This window comes from Drosophila santomea, chromosome 3L, assembly GCF_016746245.2.
Source record: "Drosophila santomea strain STO CAGO 1482 chromosome 3L, Prin_Dsan_1.1, whole genome shotgun sequence".
NCBI lineage: Eukaryota > Metazoa > Arthropoda > Insecta > Diptera > Drosophilidae > Drosophila > Drosophila santomea.
In genome coordinates this window covers 1279438-1304752 of record NC_053018.2, presented here as the reverse complement: position 1 = coordinate 1304752, position 25315 = coordinate 1279438, and the positions used below count along the sequence as shown (strand labels likewise).

The window sequence follows — 25315 nt, the reverse complement described above, 5'->3', positions numbered from 1 at the left end:
ATAAATCGGGCTACAGCGAAAACCATTTATGTTTATACATATGTTACACAGGCAAATGCGGCGTATCTGTGACTCGGGGCAAAGACGAGGGGTCAAGTGACCGCATGTGTGTGTGGATGGGGTTTCGTTCCGGTGACGTGGCCATTGATGCTCCAAGAGCTGACGTGGACGCCTTTCAATTAAACAAATCACCTCAAATCAATTAGTCGTGGTGCCATACAATTGGGAGCCCCTTCATTCAAGTCGGTTTATAATGCACTTTCAATGCTCTTAAGGTCTAGACAAGGTTTACAAGTTATTTGGCATGCGAAATGGGAGATTCATAGGATCAATCTTAATCTCAGGGATGCTGGGTATCTGTCACTTCGATCTAGGCTTTCTAGAACTCATCGTGACGGGCCAAGGCCTCTCCGAAATCAGTGGCCTGGGAGCCCACGAAAACGTCGTACTTGTCCAGTATTTCCTCCTTCGTTAACTTATCATCGTGGTCCGAATCGGCCTCGAACAGCAGGTGCTTGGCCTCGGCCTCCGAATGATCGAAGTCGTGGGGCGCAATCCACTGCTTCACCTCCTCCTCGTTCAAATAGCCATCTTTGTCCAGGTCGCGATGCACGGAGAACGCCTCCCTTTCGTTGGCCACCCACTCGGGCTCCTCGTCATCCTCTTCCGTCGATCGGTACATGTCGCCGATGTACTCATCCACCGAGATCTTGCCATCGTGGTCCTTGTCCAGATCGGTAATGGTCTCGAGCAGCACCACACCCTTCATGGTGGGATGGTCCTCGGGGTGCAGGAAGGCGGTGAACTCCTCCTTGGTGAGCTTGTCATCCAAATCCTGGTCGGCCACCGACCAGCGGTACCGATCGCGTTTCAGCAGGCTCTTGTAGCTGACTCCTGTTCGGAAACGAAAGCGATAATAAATTTGGTTATTTTTAGAAAACTAACTGGGTGTTTCCGCCCATCAAAAAAGTATTTCTCAATCTTATAAAGGTTGAAATCCTCGTAGAGGATTTTGGCTACACACCGTTTTCCTCCTGTTCCTTCTCGTCCTGGGTCAGATCATCCATGAAGCCGTATACGGTAAGCATATAGGTATCCCAGCTGATGGTCTCATTGTTATCCGGGTTGTGCTGCTTCCACAGACGACCCACGTCCTCATCGATGTAGCGCTTCTGGGTGTAGGCGATCCAGTTCTTCAGCTCCGCCAAAGTGACAAAGCCGTCCTTGTCCTCGTCAATTCGGTCCACAATGACGCCCAATCGCCGCCTGCTCTCCTCGGGCGTTAGGCCGTCGAACTTCTTGGACTCGTCCGGGCCCAAGAAGGCTTCGTGGTCAAACTGGGCATTGTGCTCGCCTCCATCGAAGTGCTTGGCGTGCAGGGAGTCGTGCTCCAGCGGATTGTAGGGCACCTCTTCCGGGATGCTGGAGGCACTTGCTCCACTTATCGCCGCCGTCAGCGCAACAAGTAGCAGCAGCTGAATTCCGGTTCTAGCCATTTCTTATTGAGGCTCACGTCCGTTCGGTTCGACAGGCAAACTGAGAATAAAACATGGGAGATTGAGATATTCCGAAAACAACAAACTCTCTGGTGACTTTGCTAGTGCTGCCAGATCGGTGGGTAAGTGATGCGAAGTTGGCGGGACTTTTGAAAACCATACTTGCCTTTGGAGAGTAAATCTTATTGTTAGTTGTTCGTTTATTTTAACATATGTGTTAGGTTGCATTTATTAAACGTCCTTTCCGTAAAGCTAGTTCAATATGGTACAAATAAATATGTGCAGACATTTGAATTGAAGCGTTGGGCTAACTACAATATTTCACTTATATCTATTTACATTCGCGTAGCTGCAGGATTCTGGGTCTCAGTGCACAAGTTATTATTTGGGAGCATCCGCGCCGTCATGACCCAGAGAACTAAAGTCCCCCGTGTTGCAGGAGATGCTGGGAATATCGAAATTCGAGAAGCCCCGGTAGTTGGATACCTCGGGCTTCAAAGGGGATGGAAGCAGGACAGCGGTGGCCGGCACCTCGCTATCTATAAGGCTATCCGTGGTACTATCCAGCAGACTGGTCTCCGACAAAGGCGGCGGTGGCTGGACAGCTGAGCTCTTCTGCGCCAAGGGGTCGAATTCGTCGAGATTCAGCTTTGACTCATCCGCTGTGCTGTTTTCGCCACTCTGGTCCGACAAGTCAAAGTCGTAGTTTATATTGGTCAGGCCTCCTTGAAACTCTGAGCCTAGCATGAGCACGTCTGTGTTCGCCTCGGACACAGGCTCCTCCAAAAGGGAGACGGCATCAAACGCGGTGTAATTGAAGATTGGAGAGGCGAAGAGGTTGTCGGCTGGCTGAACATTCTGCTGAAGTGGCGACAGACGACCCATCGCACTCATACTGGTGTCCTTAAGAGTCAATCCAGTGTCTTCAGAAGCCGCAGTAGGCTTTGCTAAACCACCAACTGCTGTCAGCGACTGGGAGGTCAATGATCCACCGTGCAGCATATTTGCTTGATAATGACCAGCCTCGCTTTCGCTGAGGAGGTGAGCTCTGGCTTGACCTATCAAAAAAGCTGGTGTTTTGATGGGCAGCAGATTGAGTGGGGCCTTGGCAATCACGGTGTCCACTCGCTCTGTCACCTCTCTTTGGAAATCGATAAGCTCTTTTTCAAATGAAGTAATTCCAGAGCTGATCAGGGCGTTTCTTTTCTGCAGCATCTCCATTCGCTTCATGTTCTCGGATATCAAGTGAAGGCTCTCGCAGGCCAATAGGGCACTTTCCCAGGGCGTACTGTAGGGCTGCTGACCAGACATCAGAGCCTCGAACTCCTCGCTGCTGATGCCCAGACTCTCGCCATTCAGATTCTCTATGAAGGCAATGGCCGAGCACAGATTGGTAAAATAGTAGCCACTCTCGCCGCTCATCACCCGCGAAGCGTTTGTAAAGCGCGTAACGAAGTTGATGTTGCTGTGCAGGCGCACAGGATTGGCTTTGAGCACGACGAATATTAGGGCGGGAAGGAAGTCATCCGCACTGGCTGGTCCGCCAGTTGCCCGTTTCAGGAGCTCAAAGATGTGCCGACAGCAGCGCCAAGTGCACTGCAGCTTCTCCTGCGGCGAATAGTACGAATCTATGCCCACCAACTCGGATATAGCATTGTAAACCAGATCCCTGGCCTCCGAGTTGACCTCATCGATGCTGCAGTCCAGATGCTTGGCCGTAATCCAGCTCAGCTGGCGTATACGCTTCTGCACCTTCACGTCACTGTCCTCATCCGTAGTGAAATATGGACTGAAGAGAAATCTGCAACCAAGAAGAGTTCCCCAGATTAGAAATAAAAACTCCGCTGATATCTGCGTTGCGCATGACTCAACTCACTTGTGGTTCTGCGTCATCACCACCTTCTCAAAGAAGTCGATGGCACTATCGCGATCCTCGTTGGTGGCTATCTCGAAGCTGGGATCGTTGTGCACAATGTCTGAGACCTTGGTGTAGGCATTTTGAACCAAATCCGATAGTTCGTTGATGTTTTTGCCGCCATTTCCGTTCATATACTTCCGAATGTCGCTGTCCAAACGCTGGATTTCAAGCTTGAGTTTTCGCTTGCCATCGTCGGGAATGCGGAGTTGCCGCAATTGCAATAGAAACTGACCCTCCGTGGGATCGGGCACATGACTACGCTGTTGGGTAACTAAAGAATATGTAAGTATAAGCTCGTAAAGGTAGTGCAGCTATGTAATATTACTTTTTTGGGCTCCAGCCTGCAGAGTCTTTTGCAGCACAGCGGTAAACTTCTTCTTTTGGAGGGTTCCCAAGTGGTCCTGCTCCTTGTCCAACGGCTTTCTAACATGCTGTTCCACCTTTCCCTGATGGTGTGCATGCTGTGGCGATCGGCGATCCAAAGTGGCGACCGAGGACGAGGATCCAGGGCCCGTTTCGCCTGCCTTCTCTGTAATGAACCACTTCATGACTGAACGCTCTGCATCGGCTTGGGAGTTATATGCGTTCGAAGGCGGGGGACTTACGCTTCAACTTCCGCTGCTTATCATTAAACTTTTCTCGAAAACACATCGAGCACAATCCTTCGTTTTGGGGGGTTCCGTAAAACCCGCATCCTGAACGGCACTTGAGGTCCTGCTGCCCCAGCCGCAAAGACGGAGGTCGCGCCGCCGTCGACATCTCGGAGGTGTGGCTATGGAAATACAGCGCCTTATCTGTGGGAGTCCCTTTGTTGTGTATTGTTTTTGTGGCTAAATTGTGGAGATAAATAATTCTACTGCTGCCGGCGTTGCCAGATAGTCTTTTTTTCAGTGGTGGCAGATCGGTCAGAAAGTTAGGGATGAGCTGGTTCGCCGGCATTGAGTACCCGCCCATCGAATGGAACCAGTTCGCTTTCTACACTGGGGATTTCCCTTTTTTGAAAGGGAATTTATTATAAAATCGCTTCGTACAATTGAATGGTTTGAAGGGGAAATTATTATACAATTTTGATAAGAATCTTTGTTATCTTTCGTTTGCAAAGGTCGACTGCGACAATTATTTCTAAATGAACAATGACATTATTAGAGCAATGTTGTTTGCTCCAAAGTAATTATTTCTGTTTATATAAGGAACTCCATAAATTACCTGTAAGCCCACGTAAAAATAAAATACTGTTGAGTTATGTTCCACTAAAATTGGATTTTAGCATATTTTATTCGTAAAGAAAAGTTTAAACTGCAACTTAGGGAAATTTGCACAATTAGGTCGAATACATGTAGTAAAATCGTGGTGCCCTAGGAAATATTTTAACACACATTCAATTTTTAGACGCACACAAACATTTTTAAAACCAGTTACACACTTCGTTTTTCGTCATAACATTTAGGACGGTTATACACGTAAAAATAATGCATTTTCTGAAAGGGTCACAAATAGTAGTAGTTCACAACAGCAATTGGAAAAAGCGTAGAAAACACAGAATTATGGCTTAGACTAGACTATAAATTTGCAAAGTTCTTTGTCCTAACTGCTCTACGCTACGTTACGGATCTTGTTCCCCAATGAAAAGTTGAAATCTGCAAACAAACCTCTACATCGTCCAGTCCTCCACCTAATTGACGATCCATTAATGCACTCAACTACTAACAACTCGACTAGTTCAACGCTACCTCTACTTTATCTCTAGTTCTTCTAAATTTGTTCTCTCTTCTAGCAGTAAAAAGATTTGGAAAAAACCATTTTGTCTCTGTTTGTGTTTTGATTAGTCTTAAAAATTGCTAACACTATTTCGCTACTTTCATCAAAATGCAACCTTGCAATCTTCCTTCCTGTGCTCAACTACTATCGATAGTTTACGTATACTTAACATGATCGTTCTTGTTTTCGTTCACTTCCCATTTGCAATTCAACCGTTTCGAAAAAGTCTCGTGTATAGTTTTGAACTGGAATTTAACACTACTTATGATGTCTTTGGCTTTTGTTTTTGCTTTGTATGCGCTCAACTCTTATAGCTAAACATGTAATTATCATCAACGCGTGTGTTTCAACATTATGCTGACTTTGGTTTTGGTTATAGGTTTTTGATTAAACATTCTTTGGTTTTTGATTTGTTCGTATCTGAGTGTATTCAATTCGCTACAAAAGAGTGGCATTTGTAAAAAATTCAAGTCTAACGATTTGCTTCAATAAATTCCTTGTTCCAATCGCTGATCAATTGGAATTATTTGGCTGATCTGATGACTGTGGTTCTTCTTTAGTCTTCTACATATTTATGTATGAGTAGTACCCTGTGTATTTAAAAGTTCCGCTTACAAAACAAAAGGTACGGCAAATTAAAAGAAAGTTAGAAAGTTACAAAAAAATATCTTTACTTTGAATATATACAACTGAGGAAAACAAAAACCGCATTATTGTTTGGAACTACATAATTATCTTAAAAAATTAACAAAACAAAAGTTTTTAAATTAAAATTCCTTTTAGAAAATAATCTCTATATTTAATTAATCAAATTAATTGGTAGTTGAATCTTTCAACTGTGTTATGTACTTGACTAATTCACTTGGACTCTTCTAAAGACCTTTAAGTCAGCAGTGTTTTGGGCCAACTCAGTGAGCTGGTTAACTAAAGTACTTCAGTCCTGCGATCAGCATAAACTTCTCAATAAACAACTCCGAGTCCAGGACAGCAATGTGAGCCGCTCGACCGATCAAAGTGTTGGCCGTGTGGGGCAGCGCATGATGGACATCGAAGCGGGCCAAGGTCAGTTCGGGCCTGGCCAAAATCGGAGCTATAATATTGTGCACCATTTCCCTGAAAAGGAGTCTCTATAGTCATGAGTTAAACAATTCCCTGTTTCAATCGAACCTGTAAATGGTACCCAAGGAGGAGCTATCCCGCATTGCCGCCTTGCAGAGCTCCAATCGAGCCGAGTGCGCTGGGACATAGCGATCCTGGCTTGAACCACAGAGCAGGATATTCTTGAAATGGTGCAGGGTGCTCCTTTGGCTCAGCCTGTATAGGAAACTATTCCGCATATCGGTGGTATCTCGCATGCAGAGCTGCAGCAGGGATCCGGACTTCTTCCACTTCTGCATGAACCACATTCCTGCGGAAGGTGTGAAACCATACGTTAATTACCATGCAACTGCTGATGGAGGAGTTTGGCAGACTCACCCATGTTCACCAACCCACTGGTGTTGTAGAGCGTTCCCAGATGGGGTCCGGAGAGCGAGAGGAAGGTGTGCAGGCGCGGGAGCAAGGGCCTCATTTGGGGCCTGGCCAGGGCACTCCGCACAATGATCGTTCCTAGCGAATGGGCCACGAATGAAATGCGAGCGGGATTCAGGGCGCAGCTATCGATATGGTAGAGTATCTCGGTAACCAGCCTGAACGATCCAAGATTTTCAGGAAAGAGAATATCAGATATAATTGATGTTTGCTTACCGATCAGTCATGGTGTCAAAGTCCGAGAAGGTGTCTCCCTGGTTCCTCTCCGACATGAGGAACTCCAGATTAACACCGGGTAGCCCCAGCTCCAGATAGGTGCGCACCAGTCGCAGGTCCGCCGAGTTGCCATCCAGCCCGTGGACGCAGATGACCAGGTGCATTCCGTTGGGCGAGAATGCGCGGTACTCGTCGCTGATGTAGAAGTAGGGCAGTTCGGAGGCCAGCTGCACGTAGTCGGAGTATATGCTGCCCTGGTACTTGATCTGCTTGCGGAACTCCTCGCGGTACTTCTCGAACTCCAGCAGCGAGATGCTGGGAGGAGCCTCCTGCACGGCGGAGGCCACCTGGCCCTTGCGCTTGTGCTTGGAGTTGGTATTGGTATTGGAACTGTGGCCCTGCTTGGTTGTCCTCACCTGGCCATTGGAGTTCTCCTTGTTCTCATCCTGCTCCTGATCCACACCATTCTCCAGCCCATTGCCGTTGATCGCGTGCGTCTTGCACTGGTGGTTGAGCGAATGATTGGGGAGGTTTTGGGGTCTCTTCAACTCCGCCAAGCTGTGGGACTTGAGCACAGGCTTGTTGCTGAAGATGGCCGGCGTGGAGATGGGACGCAGTGACTCGTAGATGTGGTACACTGGATTATCAATGGCTCCAATGGGCTGGCGCTCCTTCAAGGGTGGCGGCAGATGGCAAGCGACGATCTTGGTCTTTCCCGTTGGGGGCAGTGCAGCAGGTGGCGGAACTGGTGCTATGGGTGCTGCTGGAGCTGGCTCCGGTGGCGGATCACGGAACTCATCGGGTGGCGGTGGAGCCAGTACCAGTGCCATCTCCTGCTCTTGATCCTGGAACTGCTGGGGAGGCGGCAAGCACACTGCATCCAATGGTTGCATGTCCTTCAGACTTGTGATATCGAAATCCGACTTGGACTTCTCGCAGGCAGTCTTGTGGCGATTCCTCCTCGGCGGTGGCTCCATTTCCTCCACCTCCGTGGACTCCCCGTTGGGCAGGTGGCGTAGTCTATCCAGCTGGTAACGGGAACGCTCTCGCTTGATATTGACCGTCACCGAGGAGATCTTCTTGTGTACCTCAGTCTGCTGGCGGGCGGGTGTCCTGCTCTGACTGGAGGATCCAGCCTGCCTTTTCCGGGTCTTGTGGGGATGCTGCTGCTGGAGCTGCTGCTGTTCCAGGACCTTTTGTAGGCGTAATCTCAGCTGCTCGCCGTTCAGGCGGGTCTCCATGGCCATGCCCATTCCCAAGTTGAGCTGGGTGTGTCTCTGCCGATTGGTCATACCAGTACTGGTGATGGTATCCGGACTGGAAATGGCCAGGGAGCTCCTCCGGCTGCTCACCCAGCCACTCTCCTCGCTCAGCGATGAGGTGGAGTTGCTCCTCTGCCGCCTCAACTGCGAGTCCGAATCGAATTCCGGTGGTGGAGCCAGGTTCGGCAGGGATTCACTGAAGCCACTGGTGTTGGGATCACTGCTGGTGGTGTTGTTGTTGCTGGTTCCCTCCAAGCGAAAGGGAACACTGTTCGAGCTCAGCATCTGGAGCTTCTGCATCATGTCGCTCTCCGAGCTGCTGGACTCCTTCCTCAGCTGACCCTGCCTCAACATCTCCTTGATGTCGGAGACCCTCACCCGGGCAATCTCCACGGCTCGAGGTATCTGCGAGGAGTTGCTTCTCGGCATGGTGGTGTGCTGACTCGGGGGAGGCGGTGGATAGGAGTTCCTCGGGGGAACCATGGACTTGGGCAGGGAGTTGTAACCGTTGTTGCACTGCTGCTGCTGCTGTGGAGCAGCTTGATGCTGTTGCTTGGGCGGATTCAGCAGCTTGATCTCATGGAGGTAATCGAACTTTCCATACCGCTGCCGAAACTCACATATGTTCCTCATCAGATCGTCCGCCTGGAGTCGGGGTAGAGTGTGGTTGTTGGTCGTGCTCACTGGGTTTGTGGTTAGTCCCTCGCAGCCATCGAGCTGGTCCAGGGACTTGCTGTGCCGCGCTGGCACACTGGAATCCAGGTCGAGATCCTCCAGCAAACCGGTGACCGAGTGTCTGGACAGATTGTGACGCAGAGTGGGCGGAACGGCGGCTTCCGGAGCTGCTTCCTTGCTGGGTGCAATGGTGAGACTCGCCTGGAGCACTTCCCCGCCCAAAGCGAATCTCGGAGTGATCACGCACTTGGCGTGCGGATGAGCCGGGCCCGAGCCATTGGTCTGCGGGTAATCATAGTCGAAATGGCAGGCCAAACAGTCTTTGATGCCGTTTAGGCTGCTGCTTGAGTGGGTTTTGTCCACCTTCTTCTTCTGAGCGCCAACCACGGCGACTGTTTCATCTAGCTGGGGATCACTGCCCGATCTTCTCCTGGCATAGGTGCTGTTGGGGGTGACATAGCGATCCTCGAAGATCAGCGGCAGGGACGAGGCGTCACCGTCGATGGGCGTGCAATGGACTGGCAGCGGCGGCAGGGATTGCAGATAGCGACTCCTCCTGGCCAGCTCCGCTATGGCCACGTATCCCTGGCAATGGCCAGGTGCGGGTGACCCATTGGATTGGTCCTGACAACCCCCAGCTGCCGCATGCCGCGGTTGCTCCAGCACAAAGAAGCCCTCGGCGAACCTTCGCACCCGCAGTATGTGGTGTTTCCTGGCCAGTAGTGTGTGCACAGCCGTCGAGGATCTGGAGGCCAGCAGAACCCTTCTCCACCAGAAAATGCTCTCCGCGCACAGTTGGGCTATGTCCGAGTTGGCCCGAATGGCGAAATCCTCCTCCGCCTCGAGTTGCTTGGCCTGGTCCAGCAGAAGTTGCAGTCGCTCTCCCGTGTCATTCTCCCGCAGAGGCGGTGAACCAATCTGGGAGTTTATACTCGGCGGTAGCACTGTGCTGAACTCGTTCAGAGTGGCCTTCAGCTGCTCAATGGCACCTGGAAGCAGGAGTTCCAGTAGAAATATCTTAATTTGGAGTCTAAAGCAGAGTTTATACCTAGCAGCAAGCAGCAGATCTCGCGATGAATGGCTCTGGACTGGAGCAGTCTGCCCGCGGGTCCTCCGCTGCACTTGGTGGTGCCTCCTATCTGGGGTCCGAAGAACACCGCCTCCAAGGGTCCTGGCGAGGTGTTTCCCCTGCAGCTCAGCTTGCCCGCACTCCACGGCTTCGAACTGCGAGGGGCACTAAAATATAATGAGAAGGCCATAAAGGACCAGAGTTAAATCCTTCGCTTTGGGAACATCCAGTGCATATCTACCATATAAAATTACACATAAAAGTGGAGATGTGGAGAGGGACGGACGGACGGAGACGTATACGTATACGGATACATAAAGCAGGCTCTTCCGGCCACAGAAACTACACCAACTACGTGATCCGAGCGGATTGAAGTACGGAATTTACACAGTTACGGAGATCTAGTTGTGATGGAGTTATGATGGGCTCTTACCAGAATTTCATATACGAGAACACGCTTTTCCTGCAACCGCAACCAGTTTTCAGTTTTCGGTTTTCAGTGTTGTATTGGTCGGTTGCGATCCGTTTTTGAGTGATATTGGTATGGATTATGTGTTTGGGTTTTATTCGATATCGTTGACGCACAAAAATGAGATAAATGGATCGCAGGTTATAGAAAATGATAAACGGTTGAATTACAACTGCAACTTATTGTCAGCAAAAAAGGTTCCCACGTTCGCCACACAGATTTTATTTCTTAATGTTTTGTTAGTTGTGTATATATATTTAGTTTCCAAGCAATAGTTTATTAAATTCTTAATAAATACTTTCGTTGAAAATTCAGCTAGCTATAGAGTGCAAAAAGTAGGTTCAACAAACCAAAATAATGAAATGATAATAAACATCTAAGTTCTAAAATATTTGCCAATTAGTGGAATACAAAAGAAATTTGGAAGATTGAGGATTACAAAATATATTCTAAGATTAATCCGTTCTGAAAGTGATTCGGAATAATTGTATTAAGTGGTACCATTATTATTTAAGCTATGTTAAGTTGAAAATAGCTTATTGTAAAAACACCATGTCTTCGAAAGATTTAATCCTTAAAGTTTATGTTTAAAGTTTCGCCGCCGAAAATCCGCTGGAAAGCCAATCCGCCTGCAGAGGATGATTGGACCTCAGTTGGCCGAGATAATCAGGCAATTTACGGCACTGCTCACGAGGACGAAAGCTGCAGGATTGGCGGGGATTGGTGGTAATCAGGATGAGTATGGCACATCGGGGCAAAGGCCAAGGTCAACAAGGAATTCCAGAGCCCAATGAGATGATATTTTATTCATACTCGCACGAGTGAGATAGAAGGCACTACGCGGCCTAAGCGAATTTCAAATTCCGTTTCATATTATGTTTGCAAAAGGATTCGTTTTCTGGCAAGGACCTCAAACTGCTGCTCCTGGTTGGGAAAGTAGCAGAGGATTTGCACTCGAAAATTGCCGACAACTTTTAGCAATATAAAACAGATTAAGGAATTACTCACAGAAAAGAAGGCAAACTTTGTCAAGGATAATAAGAGGGAAATACTGGCGCAAGCTGGATGGCAGATGGCGGATGGCGGATGGCGGATCTCGGATGGATACAACTTTTGCCGAATCAAACGGCGTAAAAATTTACTCGGCAGATGCACTTCACCACGCCCCTGGGATGCAGCCACGCCCCTCGGATGCAGCAACTCCAACTGCCTCTGCATCTTGTTAGCCGCGCAAGTTTCGTGTTGTGTACTTTGCCTAGCAACTTTTCCCAGCCAGGAGCCAAAGGACAAAGGACACAATTGCATTGCGAGCGTCATTAAAATTTATGCCTCGACATTTTTTCTGTATTCTCTCCCTTTTGTGCGAACGGTGGGCCGAAAAGGAGGCGCTGCGTCCTGGGGAGCCTGTGTGCAATTTTAATGAGTTGGAAATGATTTGTGCGGGTAACTGGCCGCCAGTTGCCACGCCCCCGTTGCGCCCACGCCCCTCTGCTGCTGATGCAGCAGTCGCCACGCAACAGGACACGATAAAAAAGGAGGGAACTGCCACGCCCACTGACCCATGCAGTCCCGCCCACGCAGCGGGTTCAATTTACTGTGCAAAATATGACCGTATCAACGGTGACATTAGAGATCATGTTGTCATCCTCACTTTGCATCTCCTGCAACGACTGACACTTGAGCCCATGCCTACACTGTGCGAAATCGTTGGCATTCAATTGGAATTTTTAACTTGAGTGACTACGTAGGTGCATTGCGCAAGTAGCAATTGAATTGATTTAAAACTGTTTTAGTTCTGTTTAGTTAACTGGGCAAACCTACCCAATAAAGTAATAACTACTACTATTATTTTCCAGTGCACCACTACTCACTTGATGTACGGCTGATGGAGGGCCACGAGGCTGGCGTGGATGCCCACACTGATGGCCGCCAGATGGAAGTAGTCGAACAGCACCGGCAGATGGTAGTGAAGGCCACGTCCCGGATGAAAGTTCAGCTGCAGGTTCCTGGTGGAGGCCAGTGTCAGGGCGGAGCTGGCGGGTCCGGAGAAGCTGCCCATCCCACTGCCGTTTCCATTGCCATTCAGGCTGCTCGACCCGTTCTGCTCCCCAAACCAGAGCTCCAACTGCAGCGAAAACTCGGCCCGTTCAATGGACTCCTTCAGGTGCCGACTGTCAACTGCAAAAATCGAAAAGGCATGAGAGGAGGTAAGGGAAATAGGAAAAAAAAGTGAGTATCCGTCTTGAGGTTGAGTGAACTGCAAATCCCCGGGATAAATGCGGCAGAAAATCCTGCATGCAAACATCCTGCTTACCCCATGCCCCATCCGCATCTTCCTTCGCCTTCCAAAACCCCATTTCAATTCCGTCTTGGCTTATTTGTTTTTCTATCGATTTTCGTTTAGTTCGAAATAGTGGCAAGTGGGTGGTTTGGGATAGGTCTGCCACCCATCACCTACCACCCACCACCCTTCGGTGAAATGGGTTAATGTCCATGTAGTGGTGCTGCGACAAAGACAAGTCAAAATTCTGCGAAGACAGCAAATCGTTGGCCGGAAACCGAGTGAATCGATGAGTCAGGAAAATGTTGTCCTAGTTGTGTTTGGGAACTCAATCAATTAGGTTTCATTGTCGATGCAGGCAGATGTTTCAGTATTAAATATGCAAGGATTTAAATGTTATACTATGGGAAATTTAGGGCAACTTAACTGCAGGCTTCAAATAAGACAAATCTGAGAAAGTGGATGCGGTTTTCTTTATTGGATGTTCAACAAGTGAGCCGAATCGAATCGAATTGTAGACGCCCAGCTTTCTGTGTATATTCATCAATACCATTACCGAATATTCCACCTGCCACTCCATAATAATAATCATCCGAGTTTCCGCTCCTCCCCCTAAAAGAGACCATCTAACCTATAGCTATCCACGTCGTTTGCGAGCTGAAAATGTTAATCAAATTCAATTTGCTTCACATGCCGATGGAGGTTTATGGGTTTGTGGGGCTCCTACTTGGGATGCCAGCAGCCTGCCCCTCCGTGGGGCCATAAAATTCATTTGTTTTCATAAAATAAGGATTTACTTATGGCGGAAGGCAATAAAAAGAACGGAGAGCAGCCAGATCTCTTTGGCTTGTTGAGATTTTTGCTGGGTCCTCCGCCACATCACTCATCCGCCATGTGGTCCGTGGTGACAATTGCTTTTGGCTGGAATAACTTAAATGCTGAGGGTTTCACAAGGGTCTCCTCGCCGCCGCTCGACACAGTTTATTTTATTGTCTGCGGTGCAGTAACACACTGTACGAACTATACGAAAGATAAATTGCACAGTTGGGAGGAGCGGAAAAGCGGAAAGGCGGGAAAAACCGGAACGGGGAAAAGGGAAAACGGGGAAGGGGGAAGTGGAAAGCCCAACAATCACACACATGCGAGAGGCATCCACAACAGACTGCGAGCTGTCAACTGAAAAGTAACTTTTGTTTGCGGCTCTTTCTAGACACCCCGCACTTTGCCCGGGAAACTTGTCCAAATGAATTAATCACTTTGCTCGGCAGCCAAGTGGATGATGTTTCTATTGTTGTCGAAGGCTGCGATGGCGGGCGGAAAATAAAAGGCAACAGCTACTAGCTACAAGCTACCAGCTACAAGGATACGGATAAGGATAGGGATCCTGGCGTAGCAAAATAGAGGTGCTTAGGCGTCCATCAAGTGCTCATCGCTATGCCGGCACTTCAACACCTCGAAATCTCTGGCGCTCTTTTATTTTCTTACACAATACCCATAAATATGCGAATGAAAATATCTCTTTATATTTTTATCCAACATTTCCATTTGCTGCCGCCGCGTGTGTACATATTTTCATGGGCTTTTCCGCATTTTCCGCCAGCTTCTCACTCTACCCATAATGTTGAAATTTACTTTCGATTTGCTTTTTTTCCTCTTATGTTTTTGCCCCGTTAAGTTTTTATGCGGCTTTTATTGGGCTTTATGGTGCGGTTACCATGTACACAAATATTTATTAAATTGATTATTTTATAGGCGCGCATTTAAGCGTACAAAATGAGCATAATATAATATAATATATAATATTGTTTGTGCTCGTCAAATTAAATGTATCAGAAACCTGCATGAAACTTGTTTTAGGTATGCAATTTTCTTTGCTGTTTGTATAAGTCACTTCCAAGTTCATCGTACATTCTTGTAATGCATAACTAAATTGTTGACTTTAGATTTCTTAAACTTGGCCGTCTGTCTTTCGTTCGGCGTCTTGTTTTTCTTTTATTAATGCAAACTGGGTCATGGTGTGGGCCAAGTTTTCACTGTGCTGCTGGCCGAGAATTTGCTAAAAGGAGTTCCCAACTTTTCGTAATTGCATTGCAGCCAGGGCAGCAAAAATCCTTTTAGCTGCAGTCAGCAATAAATGCAATTAGGTGGAACGAAAGGAAGTTTCCCCACTGAAGTTTGTGTCCTGCCATACGTCTTCGACATCTGTCCCGTGTGGTCAGATGCATTCAGCTCCCGAATCATTCCCGATCCCCAGAGCTGCAAACTTTTTTTTTTGGCCAAGAGCAGAACTTTGGTCCGTTCTCTGACAATTTGATTTATATTTCCAATCGAACAATAAACTCATTTCGGCTCCGAAAGTTTCGCTGTCCGCTGACTGGCTGGTCGAGTGATTTGGTGTCTGGTTACCCGCGCTGGTGTTTTTCCCCGGATTCCCATCAAAATGCCACCAATGCGGCAGCGGGGAATTCCCGGCATTCTTGCCACTCGCCAAAGTGCACATTTCTAGCCCCGTCTGCTTGGCAATTTTGTGACACTGCCTTAATTTAATTTCGCATCTTTAGCAGTCTAATAAATTCTGTGTATTATAATCTTCTTTTGATGGATTATAATTAATTGAGTTGAATTAGAATGTTCGCCGTGGATTGAAGCGAACTCTGCAATGCCAACAACGCGGAAGAACGCGCTGCCTTTTCGCATTCTTGGCAAGAGGCACTCGAAAGTGCAATTTATGCGGCAGCCTACTTGGCCAATGGCCACACTCTTAAAAAACACTGTTTATTCGCCTTCAGGGGTTAAGAACCTTTTGAAAAAACACACACGAATACTAGCTGCCAAATGATAAAGGTATGATCATGATTTTTCCGAGTGCACTCACCCAGCAAGTGGCTGCGAAAGTGGATGATGTCGCGCAGCGGAACCTCCTCGTTGCGGTAGAGTATCTGGAAGATGCGCGAGGCGCCGCTGCCGTTAATAACGGAGGCGGATGAGCAGCTGCCCCCCGGCGACGACTCGTGGAGGCGTGGCACTTCCCCCGGCGACAGCTCGCCCCGCTCGCTATCGCTGCTGCCGTGGTCGGTGCTGGCGCCGTTGGCGTGTCCGTTCTGTTTTCCGGGTCCACTGGCTTCCGGAATGCTCGTCTCCACCTGCACAGGCAGGCGGGGTGAGACACGCAGGCCGCAGCGCACCTGGTAGAGTCTGTGGACGAGGGGGAAAGGTGGGGGGATTAATTAAATTCGCTTTATCAGTAGGGAACATTTGTAAGCTATATTAACTTTCGATTTTAGGGTGTTCTTTGCAAGGGTTCTTTGATATGTTTTTCTATGAGTTTCAGCTAACACTAGAGCAATTTTAATATCCTTTAATTAATCTATACCCCGTATACTTCAACTTTGAGCTATCGAATGTCTGCAATTATCCACTTGCTGTCGAAAGACTTCAAGAGGAGGAACCCTCGATTCCCAGCAGATTTGCCGGCCACTGACACTGTGGTCTTCAACAGCTTCATTTGCAGTGACAAGCGAACAATGGGAAATCGGAGGAAAACAGACACAAACATCAGCCCAAACAAATGCTCTATTTTTCTTTCATTTTCACTGGCACACGTTTCTTTTTTTCCCCTTTTTTCCCCTTTTGTGTATTTCGAAAACATGAGCCGTTGGCCGGCGTTCGTTTTCTTCAAGAGCAGCAGCAACAAATTGAAATCCCATAAACACTTGGCTGACAATTAGTGAGTGCTACGGTCACTATATATACATACTATGTATGTACACATGTCTGCATTTTTTGAAACCGACTCTTGATTGGTTGGGCAGTCTTTATTTGCTTGTTGCACTGCATTTCACTTTGTTTGCCCAGCACTTCAAAGGTCTGTGTTACGAGCTCAGCAAATGGGGGAAAAATTAACAATTTTATTTGAAATATTTTGTGCCAATGGAGGGGGAAACGAGTGTAATATTCGCTTTTGGCCCGGATTTCTTAAATGTTTGCGTACAAGTAATCACGAAGTGCAAATCATCGTTGGCAAGCTGCAATCTACACACAAAGGCACTAATTGCAGGAAGCCAATTTGGAAGCGTTTATTGATCTTAGATTCTTATTAGACGGTGACAAATGTAGATTTGGCCAAACTTTAAATGGAAAAGTTGGAGCCTATAGCTCTAGGTTTGACTAACGCATTTTCCCGCTAATCCATCAATTTTCACGGCGTTTTCAGAAAACTTTCGTGGTATTACTTTCGACGCCTTGGATTAGTACATCGCTGAGTTTGAGTGCTTTTCAAAAGTAAACTCGAAGGACAGACTCACCCGCGCTGAAACAAATCCACATTGAAGAACTTGTGCAACTCCACGACGAACTCGATGGTGGCCTGTAGGTCGCCCATGGTGGCCCGATTCCTTGACCGACCAAAGGGGATTCCCCGATGCCCCGATGCTCCTCCTCGTGGTCACGTGGTCTCAAGTTGTCAGCAAGTTCATTGGCTCCTCGCTGCTGGAAGGGAAGAGATAAGTTTTTACTTTTATTTATGCTTTTTACATATAATTTTTGGCTCCCACTGCAGCGCCCACGGACAATCGGAAATTGGAAATCGGAAAATGCAACCACGACGTTGCCAAGTTCGTTTGCCGTGCTCTCAATACATTTATTGGCAACTATTGACAGCTTGGCCAATTGATTGCCGCGTAATTGTGGGAGGAAACCGTGCCAAGTGGGTGATTTTCGCCCTGCGCTTTATTGCTTTCTACAGCGGGTGTGGGTACAGAGAAAAAATAATACCCGAATCGGATATTATTCCTTTAAAAATGGGTCAGCATAGTAATGCACATCGAGCAGTGCCCTAATCCTATACATTTTACACTAAATTCTTTAAAGTAAATCAGGACATTTTTCATGAAAGCTCGATTTTCATCTGTTCTAACTTCCAATTTAAGCGTGTGTTGAGCATTAAACGGTCTTAGTTCGATTGCACAAAGGCGTTTGCTATAAGCCATAAGGTGAAAGTGGGTGGACTGCCATTCTCATGAATTTTTCCTTTGTGTAGCTGGATCAGTGTGTGTGTGTGTGCCTGCGTGTGTTTGTGAGCTCTGAGGTTAGCGGGTCAGCCACAACAACAAGAACAAGAAGAAGAACAACAACAGTGGGCCAGAACGGGGGAAGCCCCGCCACGATGTCAGTCGAATGGGGCCAAAAGCGAAAGGAAGACAGCAACAACGACGACGACAACTTTTAATCGCCCGAACAACAAAAGCTCCTTTCCTCTCGCTCGCGGCGGGAAACGAGAGGGAAAGTGGGAAAAAGCGGGAAAGTCAGTCAGTCGCCTGCGACAACCGCGCCTACAATAACATTAACGTGCTGCAGTTAATGCCACCCCACCGCTTTTCCGCCCACTTTTGGGTGACCTCGCTTGTCGACACAATGGAAGCACAGCAAGAAGAGCTGCTTCTGCTTCTGCTTTTGCTTCTGCTCTGTTCTGCTCAGCTTTTCCCACTGCCTCTGCTGATGAAAGAGTTCTGTGCTCCGTGTGGACTTTTAAGGATGGCCTGGTAAGGAGAACATGTCTGTTCCCCCCTCTCCCCAGAAAAACATCTGTCTGTTGTTTGCCTCATTGTCAATGTGGGTTAACCTAAGTGAGCCAAGAGGTGGGTGGCATGGGTGGCATGTGTGGCATGTGTGAGAGAAGAATTACACTGCGACACACAGCACTATGGGCAACCTTCCCATCATGATTACCAAATGGTTAGTAATTTGGAATCAAAATATAAAGCCAAAGTAGCTAATCTATATATATGTTTTTAGGGCAGTCCTGCTAGTTATTCTGCTTCAAGTTCGCCTTCTTATTTCCCAAGCTCATCGCTTAACCAAGTTGATAAGACAGATAAGACGCAGACTTGTAGTTTTCGGCCGCACTGTTCGCTGGCTGCGACTTGGTGAGTGAAAGTGATGATGCCATTTGTTGGTAAAGTCCTTAAAACTCCGCCCCTGGGGTCCTTGGGGCCCAGTCATGAGCCATCAGCCATCAGCCATGTTTTATCCCGTGATGTATGGGCAAATGTTGTCGCTACATTTTGACTTAGTTTGTCATTAAGTGAGCCCAATTCCCTTCTCGCTAGACAAATATTTGTGTTCATGAATTTGAAATGCTCTACGAAAAGCTTTGGCTCTTGGAAATTAAAAGCAAATTTGCTTGCTAGTTTTCGCTCACGCAAACATGGTGCCCCCACTTCCGAATATTACGTATACGCCGCGCTGTCTGAGCGAATTGAACAAAAAATCCAAAAGAAAACTAGGTCAACTCTAAAGTTCACGCAAAAAACGAATTGTGAATAAAGTGCACAATGCGTCCACAGAAGTACGAAATTTTTGGCATGGCACAAAATGCGAAGCGGAAACTTTTAAAAGCTCAACGAAAAACACATTTGCGCAATGGATGGAGTGGAAAGTGGGATTTCCGTGGATTAACAATGGCAAAGCCGAACTATAATGAGGATTTTTTGGCCAACTAAGAAGACCACAAAGACGAAATGCATTTATCAAGTTTATAACTGAAAACTGGAAACTGTCATAAAACTGCATTAAGAGCCGAAAGGATAAAGTTTCCGCATCAAAGGCGGTGCGCAAATTTGCCTAACTATAGAAATAAGCAAAATGAGCTGTGAACTATTCAATTTGGGGAGCGAGACCACCAAGAGTACGCCATAAAAATAAAGCTACAAAAGCCACTTGAGTCACTTATCGAAACAAAAGGCGGGCAAGCAAACAAGGCGCAAAAACCCCAGCATACGTGCAGCACTTCCGATCGCTGAACCTACAGTCCCACACACTGATAAAAAAAATGTGCAGTGAACAAAGGCAATGATAGTAAATAATGAAATATATTTGATTTTACAACTCAGAAAGTAGGGGTAGCTCCTTAAACTGCTAAGGAATTTTATCACAACGCATTCTTATCATCACTTCACTTAAATTTTTGCCAGTGCAGCCAAGGCAAACCCGTCGATGACAACGGACCCATAAACGGGCGAAATCAAATCGTTCGTGCTTATCATCGTAATGATTATCCCTAATGTCCCCGCTAGGATGAAGAAAAAAAGGACTTCCGCGCGAAGGAAATGAGAAAGGAGATGGCCGCATCTCCCAGAGCCCAGCAACCCACTTTGGGCCAACTTTGGAGTGAGTCCTGAATCATCGTCGACTGGCCAAAGTCCAAATGGCAGGAAGACAGGAAAAGTAGGGAGTAGTGAGCAGTGAGTAGGGAGAACGGAGGACTAAGGGCCGTCAATGGCAGACAAACGAGGGTTGGTCGCCTTCCTTCCTTCCCTCCCAGATGAAGATAAGTTGGTGACCCCGACACGTCCTCTTTTTTACGTCCTCCCCTCCCTTCCCACCCCTCGAACCACCACTTATTTTGATAAATACTACGGCAAAGTGTGTATGCATAAAACATGGCGTGTGAATGTGTTAATGTCTAAGGTCGTCGTGGCCTGTTGATGAATGGAAAACAGAAGCTTTCATGTTCATATTTCAATTTAATGCCACTGGCCGGTAACATTTCCTTTTCGGGCCCCCCTTTTATTTTGGGCAGCGTTCAAGGCCATAAACTCAATTAATTTGCTCTTCACATCTGGCATTATGATTGTAAAAAATGAATTAAAACATTTTGTACAGCTTTAAGCTGTAGGTCGGATCAAAAAGATGGCGTTGCCCAGCGACCAAAGGTCCTTGAAAAATTAATAGCTTCCTTCCAGCGACTCAGTTTCGTTCATTAACGATTTATGTTGCCTACTTGCCGGCGCCAAGCTGCGAAACTTCGACATCAAGCAAATTGTGTTTATCTAACTTCGAGACTGCAACTCCATGTTTATTGCATGTAATTTGAAACTCTGAAGCGAACATTTTTTGTGATTGTTATCTTGGTTGCCACGAAACACAGCAGCCCGGGAAAAGCCCTTTAACTTGGTTGTCCGGCAACTTTTGGCTACCTATGTATATGTACATCCCAGTCCCATGACAACTTCTTTTGCCGCCAGACTGAGCCGGAAATAGGCAATTCCATATCAGACAATTTCGTCGACCGATTTGTTTGCCTGGGCGGCGGCTTCCACATCCCAGAAACATGTGTTTTTCCATTAAATTATTCATCAACTCGGAAAGCTAAGCTCGTTCCTCCCCCCATCTGCTCAGGAATCTCGTAAAAAATGCCCTCGAGTGCCGACATCGTCGCCGCCCATGAGCATGAAAATTATTTTCCCTGGCCTCCAAACTCTTTTCCCGTCTATTGTGCACAATAGGGCAGGGTAAATGGCGTTGCGCAAGGTACGGACTAGTAGTTACCCTGGTAACTTACAATCTTTTAGGTTTTTCGCATCTATCATGGAATGATGTTGGCATCAAGTGATGCTGAAGAACTCGCGAACACATGCGGCACAAACATACTTATATCATATTAAACTGCTGAAGAATTCGCTTTTGAAGCTGTTTCGCCTTTATTAGAATCAATATACCCTGCCATGCACAGGGAAGCTATAAGAAATTGCCAACAGTTGCAGCTGACGGCGGCTACAAAAGGAGAAGGTGGCCAAGGGGCTGAGGGGTGGCGAGGTATCTTGGCCAAGTGCATCGCGTGCCGGGGAAAAAGCCAGGGGCGATCGGGCGGGCCACTTGCACACGTTCACGTGTCGAGGCCCAAATGGGTTTGCGCCAAGTTGGCGGAGGGGATTGAGTGCGGAGAGGGGTGGAGCGGAGGACAATAAAGGGCTAGCCGAACAACTCAAGTGCGCAGCCAACAATAACAAAGGAAGCAGACCTCAAGTCCATGAAAGTTAGGAAATACCTGGGAAACTGGGAAGCAGGGAAACTGGGAAACTGAGAAACTGGGCTTGAGGCGAGTGAAAGGCAAGTGCACGGAGTGGTCAGCATTTATACGGGCCTCTCACAACTCAGAGTCTCGCATTACACGTGGCCACGTTGCAGTGGAAAATGGGCGGAAAGCGATTGAAACGTGTGGCGGGGAAAATCTTGTGGCGCGTCAAATGGAATTGAAGTGAAAGAGGCACGAAGCAATGAAAGATTGCACGGAGGCTCAAAGGAGCTTTGCGAAATGAAATGGAAGTGGCAAATGGAAAAGGAAATGAAAAAGATCAAGAAAACTCAGAGGATCCGGGAAAGATGCTTAACTTAAAGAAGTCTAGGTAGGTTTCAAAAACAATTTTTATATTAAATATTAAACGCAAGATTCTGGCATATATGAAAGTGAATACCCAGCGTGATTAAAATGAATTGGAAGAGCAAATACATGGTAGCACTGGGAAATAAAATACGGAAGCCAGACATTTCTGAATCTAGCGCAGCATAATTATAATATAGAATCTCTCTAGCCAGGAATAACTAAGTGAAATAATTTATTTATCAAGCCACGAACTCCACTTGCAACCGGTGGGCTACAACATAATTTGCTCAACTTTCTGCAGCATTTCCGAGCATACATGATGCATGGCGTCTGCCCCGCCCACCGGATGACTTAATTATATGCACCGAGCACCCACATCCACATCCACGTCCACATCCGCCGGCTCTCCGTTATGAAGGACCCTTCCCACTTGGTTGGCTCCAACAAAGCTCAACGAGTTGAGCATTGTGTAGAGCGAGCAGAGCACCTGAAGGACCTGCTGGGTCTGGACTCCCTAATGAAAATGGCAACTTGAATTGGCAGCAGACCGAATCGCAGCTGGGCAGGAGCAGGAGTAGTAGCGGTGGCAGGGGGATTCGGATGCGGATCCTCCACGGGTTGGGGTGTGGAAAAATTGAATTGAGCCTTTTTATGCGACCCGCCTGGCGGTGGACGGGGATCCTGAAGTCGGAACAGGATATTTCATTACATTTAAGCATGCATGGCTGAATAGGAGGATTCGGAACGGGTTTTGGGGGTGGCAAGGATACTCGGAAAGGGTAACGCCCACGTGGAAAAATGGCAACATTGTTGAAATGTGCAAATATTGGCTCAAGTGACGGCAATAAAAGAGTCAACCCCGGCAAGTCCCATGTCCTCGGGCACCAGAGGGTTATCCTTTTTATTTGGTACCTTTTTATTTGGTATGCGCAGCATGTTGGGCATATACGCGTAAATGATTTATCATAAAGTATATAGGAAATGGAACTTGTTTGCAAGAAGGGGTGTCAACTAGTCTTATCTATAGATTGTTTCAATTCCCCGAGGCATTACCCATCACATCACCTGGCATTTCATCAATTGATGTCCCTTTAGTGTTTTCCCAACTTTAACCCCAAAAGCTCACGATTGTCGACAGCAATTTCAATTTCCCCATGATTGACAGACAGCCCGTGGTCCGCCCCCTTTTTGCATAATTGCATAGCTGGCCATAGCCAATATCCGAGTGTTCCAGTGTGCACATAAATATATGCGGCTCTTATATGTTTTCCAGAGCAGCCATGTCATAGATCTCGCCAGGAGGAGGCCCTTAACCCCTGTGTGTCTCCCACAGCCTCATGTGTCTACTGCGGTTCGGGTTTGGGTTTGGTTCGCTTCGGTTCAGTTCAGTTCAGTTCAGTTGGGTTGAGTTGAGTTGAGTTGCGCTATGTTGTGCGGGTGTTTTTGCGTTATGCGGCAGTTAACTGTGTCGTGACATGTGGCAAGCATAAAAGAACCGTAAAATGTCATGTTTGTCGGCGGCCAAAACATGACGTGAAGTGGTCGAGATGGAGCTGGAGCAGCACGCTGACATGTGACTCACGCATTCGGCAAGAGGTTGGTTGGTCTCCTGGTTCTACTGGGTTCTACTGGGTTCTACTGGGTTCTACTGGCTTCTACTGGATGGGTTCTACGAATTCGGGGGCTGCTGGTGCTCAAATAGGTGGTCGTGTCAACACATGGCCAAATTACACTAGGCACGCGGCAAGGAAACCGGAGAGCCGCAGGAAACTCCGTCGGCGGTAAGGAGTTTTTAATGGAGTCGCAACGCGAGTCGAGTTGAGTTAGTCATGCGAAGGTGGTTGTGCTTCCTAATAAATCGATTTTTATTCGGTTCTAAATGCTTATATAGAACAATTGGGAGAAGCTTGATACACAACTTGGTCTTGGCTCTACCAAATTCTAGACATATAAGGGTACCTCAAAGTGTGCAGCTATCGAATAAATAGGTTAGCACCTGAAGAAATCATCTTTTTAGCACCTCGTTAACTTAGGTATCACATTCCACAATAACCATCAAGATTGATTTGAATTTTGTAGCACGGTGTTGGGCGCAGTTGTCGCCCCATTGAGGGTCCCTATTTTGTCCTTTACATTGACCATTAAATTTGCGAGCAAATGTCCTGTCCCGTCCTGTTCCGAGCCATCCGAAATTCGTTTTAATTAAATGCATCATAAATTCTCGCACATTTCGGGCTGTCACTGAAAAAAGATTCCCTCGAATCGCACTTGTCACTCGGTTTTGAACACTTTTCCATGCCATTCCGAATCCGAATTCACTTTGCTCTCTGGGCTTGTTTGGCTTTTCTTTTTTATTATTTGTTGGCAGGGGGTTTTTGCCCTACTAAATCGGCGTTGCCGATTTTTTGTCGCTCATTTTTGTGTGGCCATGAAAAACGGAAATGTATTTATATATTTTTGCGTTTGCTCTGCGGGGCTTTGCGTATGAAATGTTTTTGCAATTTAAAAATAATTAACCCAGCGGCGAAAAGTTGTTTGCTCTATGAATGGCGTGCAAATGCAGGAATATAATGTGTTGTTGTGGACTGCGATAAAAATATCAAGTAACTTTCGGGAAATTAGTAGTTTAAAAACGAAACTTATTTGGGTTTCGATAAAAAGTTTGCTGTCCTTTTAGGGGCTCTCGGGTTTCGGGTTTCGCCCGTAGTAAAAATATCGCCAAAGCTGGATGGGAATTTAAAAAGTGGCGTCCCTTCTGCCAGCCCTAAATTTAGGTGCAGCAGAGTGGGGCCATTGAATTAATTAGGCTGCGACAACGAGGAGCACTTTAAGCGGGGGCGGTCCCCACCCCTTCTGGGGCAGGCACTTTGCCCCAATTTTACTTTCTGCGATGCGAGGCGATGCTATCAGGACACACACTTGGGCTTCTGGGTTACAGGGAGCCAGAAGAGCCGAAGAGACAATCGCTCTCTCTCTTCTATTTTCGAGCCATCGCGATGTCATAATTTACGCACTTCTTCAGCGGATTCCGGCTTACTGGCACACTTCCATTTCCCCGCTTTCCTTCGCTTCCGGCTAATGAAATTAGAGTGCACAAGCCGAAAAATAAACCGAAAAATGAACCGCAGAAACCGTAGAAACCGCAGAAACCGAGCGTTACACCGAGCGCAACTATTTGTGGTATTTTCTTTTTCGGCGTGCTCGACAATTTCCACCGCCAAACGCACGTCCGCACCGGGAAAATGTCTACAGCGAACTGAACGGAGACGGAGACACTGCGCCGGAAAATGAGAGCCCGAGTACTGGGAATCGGAATCGGAATCGAGCACTGAGAGTCCACTGCTGAGAACGCACCACGGAATGCGTCGTGGGTTGAAGTGTTCCTCGTGCTCTTGGCCGAGTTTTCAGCAGCTACGATTTGGTTCAGATAGATTCGAATATTCTTCAGTCAACTGCAAGAGAAAAGGTGAAGAGCATG

At 47.3% G+C, this 25315-nt stretch overlaps 3 protein-coding genes across 6 annotated transcripts; all 3 read right to left on the bottom strand.

Moving 5' to 3' along the window:
- Window positions 1–217: 217 nt before the first annotated feature.
- Window positions 218–1551, bottom strand: LOC120448347 (calumenin-B). Its single transcript, XM_039630311.2, has 2 exons — window positions 1025–1551; window positions 218–894 (listed from the first exon to the last, which is right to left on the bottom strand). Exons 1-2 carry the CDS (start codon window positions 1494–1496, stop codon window positions 380–382), a joined length of 987 nt encoding a protein of 328 aa, XP_039486245.1. The 5' UTR covers window positions 1497–1551; the 3' UTR covers window positions 218–379.
- A 140-nt stretch (window positions 1552–1691) lies between these two features.
- LOC120449368 (rab5 GDP/GTP exchange factor) lies at window positions 1692–4295 on the bottom strand. The gene is made up of 4 exons (XM_039631800.1): window positions 4020–4295; window positions 3740–3943; window positions 3373–3685; window positions 1692–3297 (listed from the first exon to the last, which is right to left on the bottom strand). The coding sequence occupies exons 1-4, from the start codon at window positions 4171–4173 to the stop codon at window positions 1878–1880; spliced, it is 2091 nt and encodes a 696-aa protein (XP_039487734.1). The 5' UTR covers window positions 4174–4295; the 3' UTR covers window positions 1692–1877.
- A 381-nt stretch (window positions 4296–4676) lies between these two features.
- LOC120448568 (protein FAM135A) lies at window positions 4677–25075 on the bottom strand. Of its 4 annotated transcripts, XM_039630628.1 has the most exons (10): window positions 24852–25075; window positions 16979–17162; window positions 15550–15869; window positions 12265–12571; window positions 10358–10387; window positions 9904–10091; window positions 6919–9844; window positions 6649–6860; window positions 6340–6580; window positions 4677–6285 (listed from the first exon to the last, which is right to left on the bottom strand). In XM_039630628.1, the coding sequence occupies exons 2-10, from the start codon at window positions 17053–17055 to the stop codon at window positions 6093–6095; spliced, it is 4494 nt and encodes a 1497-aa protein (XP_039486562.1). In that variant the 5' UTR covers window positions 17056–17162; window positions 24852–25075; the 3' UTR covers window positions 4677–6092. The 4 variants fall into 4 exon arrangements, with proteins under 4 accessions (XP_039486562.1, XP_039486558.1, XP_039486560.1 ...); XM_039630624.1 differs by lacking the exon at window positions 10358–10387 and having other exon boundaries at window positions 4678–6285; XM_039630626.1 differs by lacking the exon at window positions 10358–10387 and having other exon boundaries at window positions 4678–6285; window positions 16979–17159.
- Window positions 25076–25315: the final 240 nt, after the last annotated feature.

What these genes read in the sequence shown, in the direction of transcription:
- LOC120448347 (XM_039630311.2), bottom strand. Translation starts at nt 1,496, where the DNA reads ATGGCTAGAACCGGAATTCAGCTGCTGCTACTTGTTGCGCTGACGGCG. An exon ending in GAAGGAACAGGAGGAAAACG is followed by an intron (nt 895 to 1,024) that starts GTGTGTAGCCAA and finishes GTTTCCGAACAG; the next exon opens with GAGTCAGCTACAAGAGCCTG.
- LOC120449368 (XM_039631800.1), bottom strand. Translation starts at nt 4,173, where the DNA reads ATGTCGACGGCGGCGCGACCTCCGTCTTTGCGGCTGGGGCAGCAGGAC. An exon ending in TAAGCAGCGGAAGTTGAAGC is followed by an intron (nt 3,944 to 4,019) that starts GTAAGTCCCCCG and finishes GGTTCATTACAG; the next exon opens with AGAAGGCAGGCGAAACGGGC. An exon ending in GTGATGACGCAGAACCACAA is followed by an intron (nt 3,298 to 3,372) that starts GTGAGTTGAGTC and finishes TCTTGGTTGCAG; the next exon opens with ATTTCTCTTCAGTCCATATT.
- LOC120448568 (XM_039630628.1), bottom strand. Translation starts at nt 17,055, where the DNA reads ATGGGCGACCTACAGGCCACCATCGAGTTCGTCGTGGAGTTGCACAAG. An exon ending in CTTTCGCAGCCACTTGCTGG is followed by an intron (nt 12,572 to 15,549) that starts GTGAGTGCACTC and finishes CGATTTTTGCAG; the next exon opens with TTGACAGTCGGCACCTGAAG. An exon ending in CTCCATCAGCCGTACATCAA is followed by an intron (nt 10,388 to 12,264) that starts GTGAGTAGTGGT and finishes TTGCGGTTGCAG; the next exon opens with GAAAAGCGTGTTCTCGTATA.